At 49.9% G+C, this 19,232-nt stretch overlaps 1 protein-coding gene across 8 annotated transcripts in view; it reads right to left on the bottom strand.

Moving 5' to 3' along the window:
* RIMS3 (regulating synaptic membrane exocytosis 3) overlaps nucleotides 1-19,232 on the bottom strand; it is a 69,350-nt gene that overhangs the window by 7,648 nt on the left and 42,470 nt on the right. For 7 of the 8 annotated variants that reach the window (XM_033226930.1, XM_033226927.1, XM_033226926.1 and 4 more), the window contains 5 exons: nucleotides 14,026-14,273; nucleotides 8,237-8,378; nucleotides 4,592-4,704; nucleotides 716-817; nucleotides 255-394 (listed from right to left, as the gene is read on the bottom strand). In XM_033226930.1, the coding sequence (XP_033082821.1) occupies nucleotides 255-394; nucleotides 716-817; nucleotides 4,592-4,704; nucleotides 8,237-8,378; nucleotides 14,026-14,242 (714 nt within the window). In that variant the 5' untranslated portion in view covers nucleotides 14,243-14,273. The remainder of the gene's footprint in view (nucleotides 1-254; nucleotides 395-715; nucleotides 818-4,591; nucleotides 4,705-8,236; nucleotides 8,379-14,025; nucleotides 14,274-19,232) is intronic. The other variant, XM_033226931.1, reaches the window with a different exon arrangement.

Raw genomic sequence — 19,232 nt, 5'->3', positions numbered from 1 at the left:
GAAGGAGGAGGCAGTGGTCACATGTGTCCTGATTCTACCTACCAGCTGTGCAATTTGGTTACCCCCAAAACCTTGGTTTCCTTATGAATCAGCTGGGGACAAGAATACCTCACAGGGTTGTGAAAGTAAATGAGTAATGCAAATTAATGCACCTACCACAGCATCTGGCACAGGATGAATCATAAATGAAAAACTTTAAATTACAACTTCCAGTCTGTGAGTCCACCCTGCCCTACTCGCCCTGCGACACCCACCTGCAGCACCTTGCCCTGGGGTCCCTCGTCAAAGAGCAGAGCCTGCTGGTACAGGGGATCACAGGTCTTCTTGGTCATCTTTGTCTTCTTCTTGGCCAAGCAGGCCCCATTCTCCAGCAGGTAAACCTTGATATAGGTGGCTAAGGGAGGAGAGAATGTATGACAGGGAGGGGTCCAGGACAGACAGCTATGGCCTGCCCATCCCCTAACTGCCAGGTGATCTTGGAGGTGAGCAGGATGCATGGAATGAGCCAGCCAACGAACAGCAGGCAGAAGAGGTGACTCAAGTACTGGTTCCTCTATCCTCCCTTACTCCCCACCCTAGTCACTGGCCTTCCAGGCAAACTATGACTCCACTGTCAAGAATCCCGATTTAGGGCAGAGGGAGCTGAGGACCTGCTAGACCCAGAGCTCGGCTCTATGCCCCTCCCTGTCAGGACCCCATTTCCAAAATCCCTCACCTGGGAGGGATTTGGAGCCTGGTTTGGGGGTCAGGCCCCGAGCTTCAATCACTTCCACCTCCAACTGGCCACTGCGGTCCATGATGGCAATGTGCACGTCTCCTGAAAGGAAGAAGAGGGTGAGTCCAGGCAGGGCCAGACCAAGGGGCAGGCCAGCCAGCTGCTGTACTGAATGCCAGCCTGTGGAGGAGGCTACATGATCACTAGAAAGGGAACAAGATGGCACCAACCACATGGGTCAGAACTGCTCTCGGGAGACCACTTTAAAGCAGCCTAGGGCCCCTTTGATAGGCCCCTTAGGGTGGGGTGGGGTAGGGGCATGACCGTCAGGGCCATGACTGGGTAACAACAGATGGCTGCCAAACCCCCATCTGTGTCTGGCTAACTGGGAGGCTCCTGTTTTAATGAGCAGAATAGCAAACTTGGGGACAGAGCTTCCTGTGTCAGGAAGACAGGGGAGGCTGTGGGCTCAGTGGCTGTTCTTCACGTCCCCATACATCTGTGTTGAAAGAACATCCATTTGAGACCGGGTGCGGTGGCTCACACTTGTAATCCCAGCACTCTGGGAGGCCGAGGCAGGCGGATCACGAGGTCAGAAGATCGAGACCATCCTGGCTAACATGGTGAAACCCATCTCTACTAAAAGTACAAAAAATTTAGCCAGGCATGGTGGTGTGCACCTGTAGTCCCAGCTACTTGGGAAGCTGAGGCAGGAGAATCACTTGAACCCAGGAGGCAGAAGCTGTGGTGGGCCAAGATCACACCACAGCACTCTGGCCTAGGCAACAGAGGGAGACTCTGTCTCAAAAAAAGAAAGAAAGAGAGAGAGAGAGAAGAGAGAGAGAGAGAGAAGAGAGAGAGAGAGAAAGAGAGAGAGAAAGAGAAAGAGAGAGAGAAAGAGAGAGAGAAAGAAAGAGAGAAAGAAAGAACATCTGTTTGAAAAGGCGCTGAGCTAAAAACCTACCCAGGACACGAGGCACTATCTGGCAACAAGGGTCTGCATTACCAGTGGAGGCAGGGAAGGCCAGCAGACTTTCTGGGTGTGGACAGCTGAGAAATCTTCACTGTACTCCCATAGAATGGATTATCCAGCTGGGGCAAGGTCTGTGTGTGGAGTTATGTCAGTTACCTGATTTCTAGGAACTCTTAGCTTTGTTCAACATTGGTTGGCAGAATTTGGAATTATGTAGTAGTCAGTCACTCAGAACAAAGTGAAGTCCTTTACAGGGGTGCAGAATCATAAGCCTAGTCCAGAAGAATCAAATGGGCCAGACTTTGAATTCAGTCACCCATTTTTAGATTCTCTAAGCCATCATGCAATTTTTGTATTTGTATACTAGGGAAGACGGGGGTTTACTAATTTCAAGAGACATCCTGGAATTCATCCACCTCCATCCAGCTATTCCTGACCTCCTTGTGGGGAAGGGAGAAGGGAAGGCCTTGGGAATTAATCTCCAGGTCTCACCGTAACATCACTAACGAGGTCAATAAGGCAAACTTGTCCTTCCCTGGTCTGATACCAGGCGGTACCACACACAAATGGTCCTGGTTGCCATGGCACATTAGCCTTGTGGAAGTGGCTGCCTCCTCTCACTGCTGCCCAGCCTGTGGCTGGGTCTAGGGCTGGGAAAAGCAGGCTCCCCAGACCTTAAGAGACTGAAAACAAGGTTCCAGCCCTTGAATTGGATTTGGCTAATTCCCAGCCCTTGCTTTCAGCTGACCCTCGCCCTCTGAGGGTCCCTATCAACTCCTGTTCCATCAGGCAGGAGCTCCTGGGCAGGAGCTTTTGAGGGCATTGCAGTGGAAGGAGTCCTGGCCTGGAATGGAACTCCAGCTCCACTGCATGACTCACAGCAGGACACTGCACTCGGCTTCCTCATTTGCTGGGAGGGTCAAAGGCTCAGCACTGTCCTGATGGGAGCTGAGTGGGGACATGTGAGTCAGGTGCTGCTCAGGTCAGACTGAGGGGAAAGGGGTGGAGGCGAGGAGGCACCTCTGGAGGAGTTATCCCAGGGAGGAGCTGCTGGAAGCCAACAGAGCCAACACCTAAGGGAGGGAGGAGGCAGGGAGGCTCTGTCTGAGAGCTCATGAAATAGGCCAGACTGAAGCTAACAGGACCAAGCATAGGGTTCAGGAAGTACCATCATCCCTCAGTATCCATGGGGGATTAGTTCCAGAACCCTACCCTGCTCCCACCCAGGGATATCAAAATCCTTGGATGCTCCAGTCTCTAATATAAAATGGCAGCTGGGAGGCCAAGGCAGGCGGATTGCCTGAGCTCAGGAGTTCAAGACCAGCCTAGGCAACACGGTGAAACCCCATACCTACTAAAATACAAAGAAAAAAATTTAGCCAGGCATGGCAGTGTGCGCCTGTAGTCCCAGCTACTTGGGAGGCTGAGGCAGGAGAATTGCTTGCACCTGGGAGGTGGAGGTTGCAGTGAGCCAAGATCATGCCACTGCACTCCAGCCTGGTGACAAAGTGAGACTCCATCTCAAAATAAATAAATAAATAATAAAATGGCAGCCAGGCACGGTGGCTCATGCCTGTAATCCCGGTACTTTGGGAGGCCGAGGTTGATGCATCACGTGAGGTCAGCAGTTCGAGACTAGCCTGGCCAATACAGTGAAACCCCGTCTCTACTACAAATACAAAAATTAGCTGGGCATGGTGGCACATGCCTGTAATCTCAGCTACTCAGGAGGCTGAGGCAGGAGAATCGCTTGAACCTGGGAGGTGGAGGTTAGGTTATGGTGAGCCAAGATCACGCCAGTGCACTCCAGCCTGGGCAACAGAGTGAGACTCCATCTCAAAAATAAAATAAAATAATAAAAATAGCATAGTGTTTGCATATAATCTATGCACATCCTCTCATATGCTCTATTTTATTTAGTTTTTGAGACAGGGTCTCACTATATTGCCTAGGCTGGTCTCAAACTCCTGGGCTCAAGCAATCCTCCAGCCTCAGCCTCCTGAGTAGCTGGGAATACAGGCACAGGCCACTGCAACCAGCTTCTTCTGTATACTTTCAATCATCTCTAGATTACACTGGTGTGCCGCATAATGACATTTCAGTCGACAATGCATCATATACATGACAGTGGGCCCATAAGATTATAATGGAGCATATATAGAAACCTGATATATGGTACTTGATATTGGCATTGCAGATCAAATAGGGGAAATGATTGATATTCAGTAATGGTGCTAGGATATATGGTTTTCCATATGAAAAAATACATATAAATAAAAAAATATACACACACACACACACACCATCTAGGTTTGTGTAAGTACACTCTATGATATTCACACACTGAAAATGACTGTACTTATAATACCTAACACAAAGCCTACATATCACTTCATTTGCACGGATTTGGGGTAGTACTTGGCACACAGCAAATCAAGTTTTGCTTTTTGCAACTTTGTGGAATTTTTTTCCCTAAATATTTTCTATCCAAGGTTGGTTGAATCCACAAACACAGAACCCATGGATACAGAGGGCCAACTATACTTCCTAGCTGCAAGGAAGAGCAATAAGAAAATGACTAAAGGGCCTCTAGGTGCCAGGCGCTGTTGGGTATAAGTCAAATAAGCCACAGTTCCTAAGCAGTAAATTGAAATACCTCATGGAAAGCATCTAACAGGAGCTCAGTAAAGTATTGTTAGATCATAGAACTCAAGTGGGTATTATCATTCCCATTTTAAAGATCAGGAGACTGAGGCTCAAAGAAGGGAAGTGACTTGCTTAAGATCACAGAATTGGTGATAGAATAAACTCTACAATGGCCAGTGAAGGGCCCCCACTGAGCTCACCCTTCCTGTCGCATGGTCATCATTACCCCCACTCAACCTGCCCTCAATAAGACTCACCCATGGGTGGTGTTGCCAGTGTCTGTCGCCCCACAATCTGAGCTGGTCCCAGCCCATCCAGGAAATCGCTGAACTGGCTTTCAGCCCCCAGACGGGTGGTGGGGAAGATGAACCTGCAGGAGGAGGCAGAAGGATGCATGAGGGTGTCAGGGCAACCTGAGGATGAAAGTATAGCTGGCAGGCTGCCATGCTCTGCCCTGGGGCCCTGGGCACTTCCCTCTGTGCCTCAGTTTCTCCTCTACACAGTATGATTGCACTACTCTGGGAAAGGACAAACAACTGTTCATTTCTGCATACTAAAGAAAAATACTTTGATGTCACTTGAGAAAATAAACTAATAACAATAACATAATGATGCTATTTAATCCTTAAGCTCCAGGGACTTCTGAAGTGACCCTTACAAGGCAGGGCTTGCTGGATACCTGTGTCCTCACCAGGGCATGACAATACTAAGAACCAGAGACAAAGGTCAGAAATTTCAATGCCCAGAACAAGTTGTAAGAACTGAGGTCTGAGTTGACCGTATTGCATGTTGCAATATTGCAATATTGGCATTGCAATCCATGTCAAACATGAGGTGGTGCCCAGAACAGCAGTAAGACCAAAATAACACAATTACAGGGTTGAGGTGAATGGCAAGTGATGGTGGATGGTGATTGTTCCATGACTGTGTGGGGGTCTAGAAACAGTAACAAGAAAAGCTGACAGTGATTGATAGCTGGCCAGGTGCCAGTGGTGCATTAAAAGTTCCACAGGTGTTATATCATTTAATCCTTACAACCACTCTGTGTGGTAGGAGCTATTATCCAGTCTTACAGATGAGAAAACAGAGGCTCCAAAAGGTAAGATTGCCTTGCCTGCAAAACAGAGACAATGCCCAACTCATGGGGTTTTATATGTTGAGGATTAGGGCAGATGGAAAGTTCCAGACAAACAGAAAACACTAAATGATAGTTCCGGTTGCTGCTGTTGTTATCATCAAGGGAAACGTGCTACTTTTCTCTTGTGCTCCAGTCTAGATGTTCTGGGTGTGGCCAGCTGAGAAAGGACAGATGAGGGAGGGTTGGCCCTGCCAACCCTCAGGGGCTATGATAGAACAAAGGTCTAACATCTCCTAGAAAGGCCCAGGCTGCTGGCTGCAGAGATAAAAAGCTATCCAAGGAAGAATCTCCTACTAAATAGTTGGGCCTTGAGTCTCCCTTGTCTAGTGGCAGGCAGGGAGGAAAAAGTAGGCTGTGTATGTATGCTTGTCAGAGAGAGCCTGTGTTTCTCCCTGACTAGGCCCAACCTCCACCCCACGGGGAGGAGCTTCAAGGCCCCACTTTCATTGGCCATGGTCAACAGCAGCCTAATACCACATTCTTAGGACAATGATACCTGAGAAGGTTAAATAAAGAAACTTAGACTCTCAAGGTCACAGAATTTTAGGAGCTGGATATAGCGTGGAGATTGTGAACATAGGTCATGGAATCAAACGGCCTTAATTCCAATTCTGACTCCATCACCACTTAATAGCTGTGACCTTGGGTAAGGTGCCTCACCCTCTTCCTCTCCCTGTTTCTCCACTTGTAAAATGGAGATAATGGTAGTACCCACAACCCTCAGGGTTGCTGTAAGTGTTAAATGATCACTGTTAGGCTGGGTGCAGTGGCTCACGCCTGTAATCCCAGCACTCTGGGAGGCCGAGGCGGGCGAGTCAACTGAGGTCGGGAGTTTGAGACCAGCCTCACCAACATGGAGAAACCACCTCTCTACTAAAAATCCAAAATTAGCTGGGTGTGGTGGCGCATGCCTGTAATCGCAGCTACTCAGGAGGCTGAGGCAGGAGAATCACTTGAACCCGGAAGGCGGAGGTTGCGGTGAGCCGAGATTGCCTCACTACACTCCAGCATGGGCAACAAGAGCAAAACTCCATCTCAAGAAACAAGAAACAAAAAACAAGGCCAGGCGCAGTGGCTCACGCCTGTATTTCCAGCACTTTGGGAGGCCGAGGCGGGTGGATCGCTTGAGCTCAGGAGTTCAGGACCAGCCTGGGCAGCACGGTGAAATTCCGTCTCTACAAAAATTAGCGGGGTGCATTGGTGTGCACCTGTAGTCCCAGCTACTCCTGAGGCTGACGCAGGAGAATCACTTGAGCTTGGGAGGCTGAGGGTGCAGTGAGTGGAGATCGCGCCATTGTTGCAATCCAGCCTGCCTACATTGTGGGAGTGAAACCCTGTCTCAAAAATAAAAAAGGCCAGGCGCAGTGGCTCACGCCTGTAATCCCAGCACTTTGGGAGGCCGAGGCGGGTGGATCACGAGGTCAGGAGATCAAGACCATCCTGGCTAACATGGTGAAACCCCGTCTCTACTAAAAATACAAAAAATTAGCCGGGCATGATGGCAGGTGCCTGTAGTCTCAGCTACTCGGGAGGCTCAGGCAGGAGAATGGCGTGAACCCGGGAGGCTGAGGTTGCAGTGAGCGAGATCGCGCCACTGCACTCCAGTCTGGGCGACAGAGCGAGACGCCGTCTCCAAAAAAAGAAAAAATTAGCCAGGCGTGGTGGCAGGTGCCTGTAGTACCGACTATTTGGGAGGCTGAGGCAGGAGAATGGTGTGAATCCGGGAGGTGGAGCTTGCAGTGAGCCGAGATCACGCCACTGCACTCCAGCCTGGGCAACAGAGCGAGACTCTGGCTCTAAAAAAAAAAAAAAAAAAAAAAAAGAGAGATCACTGTTCCTGGTCTAATCACAGTCGGCAGATCCCAGTGTAAGAATGACCTATCTGAGATGCCCAGGCATGCTCTGCACGTGGGAAGATGTAATAAATGCTTGAGAGTACTCGCATTCATGGAAGTAGGTGCAGCAGTGAGGCACACAATCACTGAATCTCAAACAATGGAGCCACAGAGTCCTGAGCCTGGAAGTCACTGGGCCTTGAAGCAGAAGCAGAAAATCTTAGTCATACAACTATAATTTCATAGACTTAGAAGAGACCTGTGGGAATATCTAACCCAATGACTTTCAAATTTTTTAATGCAACCTACATGTAAGAAAGGAGATTTAACATCTTGACCCAGGACAGATCTGTGTGCGTCTATACATAAAAAATGGAAACAAAAATTCGCGAGGCAATTTATCCTTACTTCATAAGATATGCCTGTTTCTTTTTCTAATGCTGGTTTTGACCCACTAAACCTATTTTATTTCCTGTCTATGAGTCACCATCCATGGTTTGAAAAACACTGATCTAGTCCAATCTCCTTCTCTCAGCTCTAAGCAAGCCTCCTTGAGAGAACGCTACTCATCTGGGTCACAACAATGATTTTAGATTTAAAAGGATTTTAGGGCCACATTTTCCTTTCCACTCTTTCCTCTGGAGCAGGGTAGTGTGTGGGTGGTGGGAGGTGGGAGGTAAGGGTCTCTTCCTGAAACATACAGAAGGAACTGATAGCTCCTGGATATCTGGATATTCCAATGGGAGCGATGGAAGACCTGGGGTCCAGGCAGAGTGTTGAGGGGAGAGGTATGAAGGAAGGCAGAGACACAGAGGACCCAGACATTTTAGTTGGAAACAAAACAGGGAGGCTTTCCCACCCTGCCCAGTGGCTCTGTGACTGGAGGACGGAGGAGGAGGGAGGGGACCACAGCGCGGGGCTGCACGCACGTGCCGTCGGAGCTGTTGCTGTTGGTGCTCCCATCGGTGGACTCCCGGCTGCCCTGGCGCGTGACCCGGCTCCGCATCTCCACCGCGATGCCCGTCTCCGTGCTCCGGCGGATGTTGCTGCGCAGCTTCTTGGTGGCCCCTTCTGTGACCGCCCCCCACCCCAAGCACAGAGAGGGAACAAGGTCAGATTATAAATGGGGCTTCTCTAAGAGTCCTGCCAAAGTTACTCTCTTGGCATTGGCGGGGGTTGATGGGGAGGATAAGCAGGGCTCTGACTGGAGGCAGGGGCATGGCTGAGCTGACCTCAGAGCTGGCCCTGCTCAGGGCACTGACGCTGACAAAGCAGACTAGAAAGACGGCTGCAGGCAGAGTCATGATGGCGCCACCAGGCAGAGCCGCAGATCTGTAGCCCGGGCCTGTACCTCACCCTCATGAGGCTCCCCCGACGCCCACCTTCCCGCTCAATTTCAGCCCTTGCCCCAAAGGTTAAGTGTGTCTCCTCCCACTCTCTTCTGGAAAGTTCATCTCTAGGATTCTCAGACTGACTTTCCCTCTTTCAGGCACCCTCAGACCCTATCACACCCGGACCTCACAACTCACCTCTGATACCTCTGGTGGCTCTATAGGAAAGTCCCCACGGGAAGCCTGACCACTCTCAAACAAACCTGCCTTCTCTAGGTGGGGCTGAACATGGAGAGGACGTGTGTGGAGAGCTGGAGAGGCCATTAGGGAAACAAAACAGAGAGGGACTGCTGGGTTGACCCAAATTGCCTTTGGCTTTGGGAAAAGGTCTGCAGAAGAAGCTCCAAAGCTGGCCTGTGAGAACTTACCCCTGTGTCTCTGTGCCTCCTGTTCAGAGGCTCTCGACCCCTATATCCTAGCCTCCCTCTCAGCCTTGCAGGGAGCATGGGACACTTTCCCTCTCCCAGCAGCACACCATCCTGCCTGGGTTTCCATGGCAACCTCCTCGGCATTGCAGTGTGGTCCCTCTAGACACCTCTTCTCCCGGGGGTGTGGACAGGGGAGGCGGGCTGAGGGTTTGCAGGGACTTCCCCCGCTGAAGCTTGGCAGCTGGAGGAGCTTGATGGGGAGGGAACTGGCCCTCAGATAGGAACTGCACCAAAGGAACCATTTGCTGTCACTGGTTAGAGGCCAAGCGAATTAAGAGTGGAGTTGCCTACAGGGAGGGGGAGAGGCCAGGGCAGGCCAGGCAGCCCAGCCCCTGAAAGCAGTGGGGAGCAGGGAGCTGGTTACCTTGGCAATTCTCTCCCACCACACCCAGTGGTGGGCTAGGGAGGGGATGTTCAAGACCCTAGCCTGGGAAAAGGAAGACGTTATTCCTCCTGCTTCGTCTGCTTGTCTTTCAGAAAGTCCCCACTAGAGGAGGGCGGGCTGAGAGGTCTAGGATCACTAGTGGATGGGAGGGTGGGTGGTGGAACAGGCTGAGAACAGGGTGCAGGGTGAGGAAGAATGTCTTCTCTGAAATCATCCCAGCTTCTGGGATACTGGAATCCATGACACCATCAATATGTCTATCTGTCTCTCTCATACACACACACATACACACACACACAGAGTCACATTAGCTCATATATATGTTTTTCACAAAGAGAGGCATAGGCAGACATGCACGAGCAGCAGCAATCACATATATAAATACAGTAATCTCATATACAAGACTACATGCATGTTTCTATCACAGTCACACAGTCACAAATGGTCCTAACAGGTCTTGGTCACACGTACACATGATGTATTCTGTCGCCTTCAGTCAAGTCATGGATACATGATCTTTGCATGTAACACTTGAAGTTGAACCCTCCCATTCATCACACATGTTGATGAAAAACCACAAATGGTGTCTGACCCACCACACACACTGAGGCCTGGGTAATAATGCTGGTGTGTGGGGCCTCTCCCTGTCCATGGCCCCTAACTCTACGTCATCTGTAACCCAATTAGAAGACAGATGGGTCTGTGGGGGCTCCCTCGCCTTCATATCTCTACCCCACAACACACAGCCTGAGGCTCACCTCCTCATGACCCCAACCCTCCTCTTTCAGAGTTTAGGAAAACTTAGACCCATTTGGGAGCAAATTTGCCTTCTTAGATAAGACTTGTCTAACCCCATGTGAGACCCTGAGTCGGGGAGTCACAGAATCCTAAAATCTTAGAGATACTTTGGCTACCCCTCCCCCAAATTTCACAGATGGGAAGCTTGAGGTCCAGGTGCCGAGAGATCTGGGACTAGATCAGTCCCACAGACTCCCAGTCTGCTGTCATGCTCTTTTCACTCCCCTCCCAATCCCCCATCTAGTTGAGAGGTGATTCCGCAGAGATGAAGTTCCATGACTTTAGAGGGAGGAGAAAGCTCTTGCAATCTCAGAGACGATCCCTCCACTGGCTTCATACATGTCCATATGATCCCTCCACTGGCTTCATACATGTATAGTCTCAACCCCTGCTGATTTAAGGAATAACTTTATATAATCTCTCTCTCTCTAGAGAAACAGGCCAAGTTGCCTGAAATAATTCTATGGGCCCCAGATACCAAAAGACTCCAGGAACCATCCCATCTGTCCCATCACAAACAAAGGAGGGGCACTCACACCCTGTACCACCACTCCCTATGGCATCTTCTGGAATGGTCCTGAGCCCTCTCTCTACCCTGACCCAGATCCCGGAGTCCAGAAGGGGAAAGCCACTGTCCCTGGTACTGAAAATACTAGCTCCGTTTGGGCAGGGGCTAGGACAGCCCAGGATGGTCCTGTGTAGACCCAGCCAATTGCCAGACCAGAACCCACCTGTGTCCTGGACCCAAAGCTCTGACCCCACCCTCCTCACTGCTCCCACGACTTAGTGAATGTTAGATCCAAAAGGAAACTGGGAGAGAGCATTTTAGCTCCATTTTACAGAAGAGGAAACTGAGGCCCAGCGGAAAAGTAAATTTCCCGAGGTCCCATGGTGAGTTACAGAGCCAGGACTCGCCCTCTAAAGTGAGTTTTTGTAAGTCCACTCTAGGGCAACATGAGGAATAAACTGGAAGAAGGCAGGCAGGAGGCAGGAGAACTAGAGAGGAGGGTGGTGCAATCGTCCAGCCTAGATATTATGGGTCCTGTACTAGCGCAGGGGCTTTGAAACAAAGAAGGATGGGCAGGGCTCTAGCCAATGCAGAGTACGGACACACTAGGAGGAAGGAGGCCCTGGGAAGGGCAGACCTGAGCCCAGAAGACCGAGTCCAGGAGAGGAATTCCTCCCAACTTCACACAGCCCAGCCCTGCAGAGAATGGAACCATCCCATCTGTTGGGAGTGGGGGCACTCTTCTAGGGTCTTTCCCAGAACAGTTTCCAGAGCCAATGCCCATGAGTCTGCCTCATATATTCCTCTGGCACCAGATGCTCTCACCCACGAGGAGGGTCCGAGCTGGGATACTGGCATCCTCAAGGCATGGGGGCAAAAAATGGAGAAGGAATTCTAGATGGAGAGGAGTATGCTACAGGGAAGGAGCAGAGGTATGGAGGCTGAGAACTCACTTCTCTTTTGGCCTTATGGTGCAATGGCAGGTAATAATAATAGCATCGACACTTCGCTGAGTGCCTACCCTATGTACCAGGCATGAAGCTGGGTGCCTTTGCACACCCTATCTCATTTAATCCCCTGGACAACTCTGCAAGGCATGTATCACTGCCCTCATTCTACGAACAAGGCAGCAGGCTCAGAGAGGTGAAGTAACTTGCCTTAGTCACCCGGTTAGTAAATGACAGGGGGTGGATCTGAACTTGAGGTTGTTCTCCAGGGACATGCTTTCTCCCCAGGCTCTGGATGCCTCATCAATAACATAAGTACAGCGTACTAGATGATCTCAAGGGACCCTCCCCGCTCTGACTTTCAGCAATTAGCTGATTCACAGACACCTTCAGTTAGAAGGGCATCTGGGCAGTTCCCCTAGCTCCAGTCCTTCAGCCATGCCCTTGCATACCAAGGAGACAAGGGATTCAGAAGCCCCAACATCATTCATCTCTTCTCGAGATGAAAGGTCTTCCTGGTATCTGCTCCAATCCCTGCCTGCAGCCTGTAAAGTCAAGGCAGACCACTAGAAGTTTCTCCCAGTGACTCAGGTCCCTATCCTGGCCTTGGAAGACTGTCCCTCCAAATCACTTTGGGCATGAAGAAGCCTTTGGGTCTGAAACTGAATCAGCTGGATTCCTGGGCTTGGTCCCCTGGAGCCAGACTCCTGGGGTCCAACACCTCCATGACCTCCTAATCTTAATCTCACTCCTTGGTCCTATCTCAGCCCCCTCCTTGTCCCAGCCCAACTTCTAGATCCCCAAGTCCCCATCTTCCTGACTCTCTAGTACCAGGCCTAAACTGCATATTCACAGAGGCCACACCCACTCTAGGACTCTGATAACCTCAAGCCCCTTCCCCATCTATAATAGCTTTCCCCAGCCAGAAACCACATCACAGCTTGATTGCTGGAAAAGACCAGCCCACGTGCTCCTGTCGAGGGCTTTGTAAAAATCTATTTTAAGGCCTGGAAAAGTCCCCCACCCCCAGTCCCAACTGGGAGCCTTGATGAGCATTCTCCCCGGATCCTCTGGAGCCCCCGCCCCCTCACCATCCCATCCAGCTGCCTATTTGAAGGTTTCTGGGGAAGTTGTTACTCTGAACAAAATAAGCAGGAAGAGATTTTAAAACAAAACCAGCTGGTGTCTGGGCTGATGCCACAAAGTGAGGAGGTCTTGGTGGGAGGGCTGGCTCCTCTGTGTTGTGGGGTCTATGTATGTCACAAGGTGGTCACCCACCAGGATGAACATAACTGAGATTCTGCAGCGAGGTGTCTGAAAAAGGATACTGTATTGATGAGGATGGAGCTATTATGGTGTGTGTGAATGTGGCTTTGTGCTGTACACCCGCACACATGGGACATGTTTCTGTGATCTGGGTCTGTGCAAGTAATCAGAGGGCCATGTCTGTGTAGTTTGCATGACTGGTTTTATCTGTGACCATGCACAGTGTGAATTTCTCTACTGTGCCTCCCTGGAAATATGGGCAGCTTACCAGAGCCACTGAATGCTCTATTTATGTAACTGTACAAGTCACACATCTTTGTGTGTGTCTCCCTTGTGCTTCGTAACATATACATGGGACTACAGAAGTGCATCTGTGTGGTTATTTGTATTTAGGAGACTGGGAGATTACAGGTGAGACTGAATCTTTTTTGTTTTTTAAACCAGGGGGTCTCACTATGTTCCCCAGGCTGGTCTCAAACTCCTGGGCTCAAGTGGCCCTCCCGCTTCTCCCTCCAAAGTGCTGGGATTATAGGTGTGAGCCCTGCACCGGCACCTGAGACTAAATCTTATGGATGTGTATGTCTGTAAAACTGTGGTGTCACTTACACAGTGCCAGGAACATAAGCCTGTTTAACAAGTAACTACTGGTTAATGTCTAAGTCTGTGTGTGGAGACAGTGGAGTGTAAAGGTTAAGAGCATCAGCTAGGAAGCCCAATTGCTAGAGTTTGAATCCAGACTCCACCACCTACTAGTTGTATAGTTTGAAGCATCTGACCTCCCTTTTCTGTTCTTTGGTACCTGCCTCATAGAGCTCCATGGAGATTTAATCAGTCCATACACCTACTGGACCTAGAACAGCACCTGTTGTATGGGAAGGGCCACCGTATAAGTGTTTGTGGGCATGGGAGTGCAGATCCATCAGGGCAGTCCCTGGGTAGTCTGTCTTTGCAAAGTGTCCCCTACCCCCACCCCGCAATGTCCCAGGTCCCCTCACCAGGCTGCGGAAGCTGGAGTGTGCTCTTGCTCCACTGAGTCAGGCCCACAATGGCCACCATCTTGGCACCCAGGCTGCTCCTCCGCTTCTTGGCGGTGCTGGTCCCAGCCCCGCCCCCAGCTTGCTGGGATCCGCAGATTTCACCGCTAATGCTGGAGCTCCGCACCACGTTCCTGGAGGCCCCAGACGAGGCAGGACCTGGCTCCCCGTTAAACATGGTCCCTGGGGCAGCAGGGCCTCAGGCAGCTCTGAAGGTGGGCAGGAAACAAAGGATCCCACGTCAGACCTGGATGAATCTACTGCAGTCCCACCACTTCCTAGCTGCATGACCTTGGGCTAGTCACTTGACCTCTCTGAGGCTGTAAGGTTTAAATGCACAAACAAATGTCAAGCGCATGCACAGGTTCTGGCTCAATAAACGGGACTATTCCTATTAGCACATGGCTATGAAGAACCTCGCAGGTGACCTGGTTTAATGGAGAGTATCGAAGCTGTGGAGTCACATGGCCTAGGCTTGAATTCCAAAGGCCTCTACACACTAGCTGTGTGAACTTGTGACCAAACAAACATTCTGAGGTTTCAGTGAACACCTCAGCAAGATGTGAAATAAAAGCACTTAGCTCATAGGATTGTTCTAAGGATTAAATTAAATAATGCATGTGAAGTGCCCATCAGGCTTAGAGGAAATATTCAGTAAGTATTAGTGGTTATTATTTTCATAGCAAATAATAATAGGGAGAACAGAACTGGCTCCAGTCTGTGCAGACTCTGGTGGGGTCCTTCTGTGTGAAGGGGGTACTGCAGAAAAGCCCAAAGCAGCAAGAAAATCACCCTACTTGAGAGGCATTTTAGTCTATTCCCTTCCAGCCACCCTTCCATGCATTTTTTAAAATAATTGAACTCATACTGCAAATATCATTTTATATACTAGTATTTTTTTCATTTAACATTATATCATGGCTGGGCACAGTGGCTCACGCCTGTAATTCCAGCACTTTGGGAGGCTGAGGTGGGTGGATCACTTGAGGTCAGGAGTTCAAGACCAGCCTGACCAACATGGTGAAACCCCATCTCTACTAAAAATACAAAAATTAGCCAGGCGTGGTGGTGGGCACCTGTAATCCCAACTACTCAGAAGGCTGAGGCAGGAGAATCGCTTGAACCCAGGAGGCGGAGGTCGCAGTGAGCCGAGATTGCACCATTGCACTCCAGCCTGGGTGACAGACCAAGACTCTTGTCTCAAAAAAAAATACATCATAAGTATTTCCCAATGTCATTAACACTATGTATGCTACCATGATATTCCATTGTATAGAAGTAGCATAATTGACTTACATATTTCAATATAGTTACCTCTTAGATCAGGCCCAAGTTTCTCTCCTCTTTCTCTCTTTCTTCTCTTTTGTTTTTATTATTTATTTATTATTTTTTGAGATGGAGCCTCACTCTGTCACCTAGGCTCAAGTGCAGTGGTGCAATCTCAGCTCACTGCAAACTTCACCTCCTGGGTTCAAGCAATTCTCACTGCCTCAGCCTCCCAAGTAGCTGGGATTACAGTCATGCACCACCACGCCTGGCTAACATTTTGTATTTTTAGTAGAGGGGGGTTTCACCATGTTGTTAAGGCTGGTCTCGAACTCCTAACCCCAGGTGATCTGCCTGCCTCAGCCTCCCAAAGTGCTGGGATTATAGACATGAGCCACCGTGCCTGGTTTCTTTCCTCTCTTTTAAATAAACATGGCAATAAACATCTTTCTTTTTTTCTTTTTTTTTTTGAGATGGAGTCTTGCTTTGTCACCCAGGCTGGAGTGCAGTGGCACGATCTCGACTCACTACAACCTCTGCCACTTAGGTTCAAGTGAATCTGGTGCCTCAGCCTTCCGAGTAGCTGGGATTACAGGCATGCACTACCAGGCCCAGCTAATTTTTTTGTATTTTTAGTAGAGACAGGGTTCCACCCTGTTGACCAGGCTGGTCTCAAACTCCTAATCTCAAGTGATCCACCAGCCTTGGACTCTCAAAGTGCTGGGATTACAGGTGTGAGCCACCACACCCAGCCTAAACATCTTTCTACATGGATATTGTCTGCTTGTTTCTTTAGGACTGATTCCTCAAAACAGAATGACTGGGTCCGGGGGTACAGATACTGTTAGGAGCTTCCCTAGCATCCACTCCCTCTTTCTGTTTCCTGACAGAGGGCTGGTTTTGTCCAGGTACCACCCACTCCTTGTTTTAGAGGCAGATCTTGATTAATTTAAGGCAATCCATGAATGGCATTCACCTTGGCAACTCTTACTTGTCCAAGCGGGGGAAGATTTGGATTCCATGCTTATAAGAGAGGTGGGGGCCCTCCTTCTTTCTCCCTCTGTCCTTCTCTTTCTTACACCTTAGAGAGGGCTCAGCCCTAGGATGAAGCCAGTGCTACTGTGAACAGACAGCACTCAGACAGAAAGTACCTTAGGCCACACCTAGGGCCTGCCCTGCGCTGGTCTTCCAATGATGTGAGACAATACATTTTCCATTGCTTAAACCAGTTTGAATCAGAGTTCTCTGTTACCTCCAAAAGCATCCTACCTGATGCCAGGGTCATAAATGTCTTTTGGATTCTCAATATATTGTCAAATTCCTTTTTAAAATATTTACATTTACTCTCCCTATTAGCTGCAGTCAACAAATATTTAAGCCCCTAAAATTCCCAGGCCCATACTGAATGCCAAGGATACAGCGGTGAGTCAGCCCAACTTGGTCCTGCCCTCCCAAAGCCTCCAGTCCAGGAGGGAGACAGACAGTAAATAACTAATTCTACAGTTAAATATTTAATGATGGTTATGCTAAGTGCTAGGGAAGAGGACAGAGGGCCCTGAGAACCATTCTGGGGGAGGGGGCTGCAGGAGTCTATGGCTCTGTTTTGAACAGAGGTGGGATCTCCAGCTGTCGGCCTCCACAGTTTGGCTGCAAAGTCCCATGCTGAAGTCGGTCTCCTCTGCTCAGGAAGAACCCAACAAGGCCAGCTGCTCCAGCATCCTCTGCACCCAGCACGCTCCTGGCTCTGTCCTAGCCCACAGTGGTTTTCCTGGGGCAGCTGACCATCCCAGGGTTCAGGGCACTTCGCTTGACCCTGGGCCCTCGGGCCTGGTACACTGAAGGAGTCCGCCTTTTCAAAAGGACACAGAAAGGGGAGGAAGAATGGGTGGAAGAGGAAAAGTACCATTGTGACGGATAAGGAAGACAGTCCCCAGACAGCTGACAATGGTCACCTGGTCAGCATGACTCCTGCCAGCCTGGCAAAGTATAGCTGACAAAGGGGATGAGTTAACGCCTCATTTTGCCTTCTCTGTGGCTGCCTGGACCGATCTCATTCACCGTGTGACGTGTGCAGAGTCCTGGATTGTATTTCTCCATCCCCCATCAAACCTGCAGCTAATGGAAAGTCCCCCTGGACTGGGGCCTATGATGATCTCTTCTTTTGAGTTTCCAATTCTAGTGCCAGTTTGTGTGTTTTTTTGAGTATCTGCATGGTCTTTTGGTGGAAGATGGGAGAAGGCTTATCTGATACTGTGACTCTGCCACGGTGTCGGTCTAATTTACTCCTTACAGTATTTCTGGAAGGCATGTGGTTATCTCTGTATTATAGATAAGAAAACCGAGTCTCAGAGAAGTAAAGGACTTATCCATCCTAGCCAGCTAAGAAGAGGCAAGGCCTGGACTTGAACTCAGGTCTCTTGTTTCCACAAAGAGACAGAATGCTGAGCATCCCCTGTCCCTTCAACCAAAAATGGAGGCCCGGCCCTTAAGCTCAGACTCTGCTCTGGGTCTCTGGGCCCTTTGAGAAAACTACAAGGAAAGTGTCTGTATGAGAAAAGCCCCTCTGGCCCAGGTTCCCGGACCATAGCTGGAGAAGCAAAGTGCCCTCCGGGAAGCAGGAGAGTACCACCCCCAGGGGGTGGAAAGGGAAGGGGGTAAGGGACAAAATTCCTGACCCTGCCAACCCAGGGGCTCATGTTTCCTCATGAATAATAAATGGAATTGACAAGCAGTTGGTTTGGAATCAAGGTCTCTGCACCATCCAGAGCTATTTTCTCATCTTTAACCATCTAGGGATCAACCAGCGGGGCTGGAGAACTGAAAAATGCTTGGGAGGGCCCAGTCTGCAGGCCACTTCCCAAGGGGGCAGGAGGAGCCAGACCCAAAGCACTGGATCCAAGGTCCTAGGACTGACCCTATGGGCCAGAAGTCCTGGGTAGGGCAGCTTAGGAGGGTTAGGAATCAGGATGTGGGATTCGAATGTGAACAGATTCCTTATGTGAACTCCTCTGGGCCTTGGCTGTCTCATCTGGGTGTAAAATGAAGGGGTCAGATTAAGTAATCTCTAAAACTCCTTTTGAGTGGGAGAGTTGAGTCTATGAATGCACATTGGAGCGGAGGACTCGGAATTAGAGATCTAGTTTCTTCTCTGGCAGCAGGTCTAGCTCAGGAAAGACATGCCAAAGTTACAGATAGGGCACCTAAAAGGAGGGACATCCACAGAATAGCAACCCCTGAGCCATCAGACCACAGGGATGGAAAAGGGAAGGTGGTGGAGACTGTGGCAGAGTGGTGAGGAGCGGGCAGGACACAGAGCACACCATGTCACATGTTGGTGATTCCAAACGATTGCTAAATAAACTATACCCTTCCCACGCAAGGCCCTTCACGGATTCCCTGCTTCTGAGCAGACCGTCCCTTTCTCAGCCCGGGTCATGGCACCTCAGGGAAGGAAACCATCCTATGATCTCAGTGAGTCACAGAGACCTCACTCTGAAGTTCTTCCTGCTGACTCCCAGCTATTACCACAGCAGCAGAGAAACTTCAATTTATCCTCCAGGGAGACAGCTACTGCCCCCACTTCTGCCAAAACTCCATGCCAGAAGAGACCTGCTCAGCTCCTCAGGAATAAGCTTTGTGTTTTCTTTTTAGCCCTTGGATGTTTGGCCTCTACCCTGGGGTCTCAGTACCCTAAAAGGACCCTCCAAACTCTCTCCTGAATCCTGACAACAGCAGGTCTCAGGGCCCTACCAGGCCACCCTGGGCCCTTCAGTCCCTTTAACCGTGGGTCTAACCCAATGGCTCTGTCACCCAGGCTAGAGTGCAGTGGAGAAATCTTGACTCACTACAACCTCCGCCTCCCGGGTTCAAGCAATTCTCCTGCCTCAGCCTCCTGAGTAGCT

This window comes from Trachypithecus francoisi, unplaced genomic scaffold (genome assembly GCF_009764315.1).
Source record: "Trachypithecus francoisi isolate TF-2019V2 unplaced genomic scaffold, Tfra_2.0 Lachesis_group12, whole genome shotgun sequence".
Lineage (NCBI taxonomy): Eukaryota > Metazoa > Chordata > Mammalia > Primates > Cercopithecidae > Trachypithecus > Trachypithecus francoisi.
Note: the sequence above shows the minus strand (reverse complement) of the source record. Positions and strands in the feature narration are given on the sequence as shown.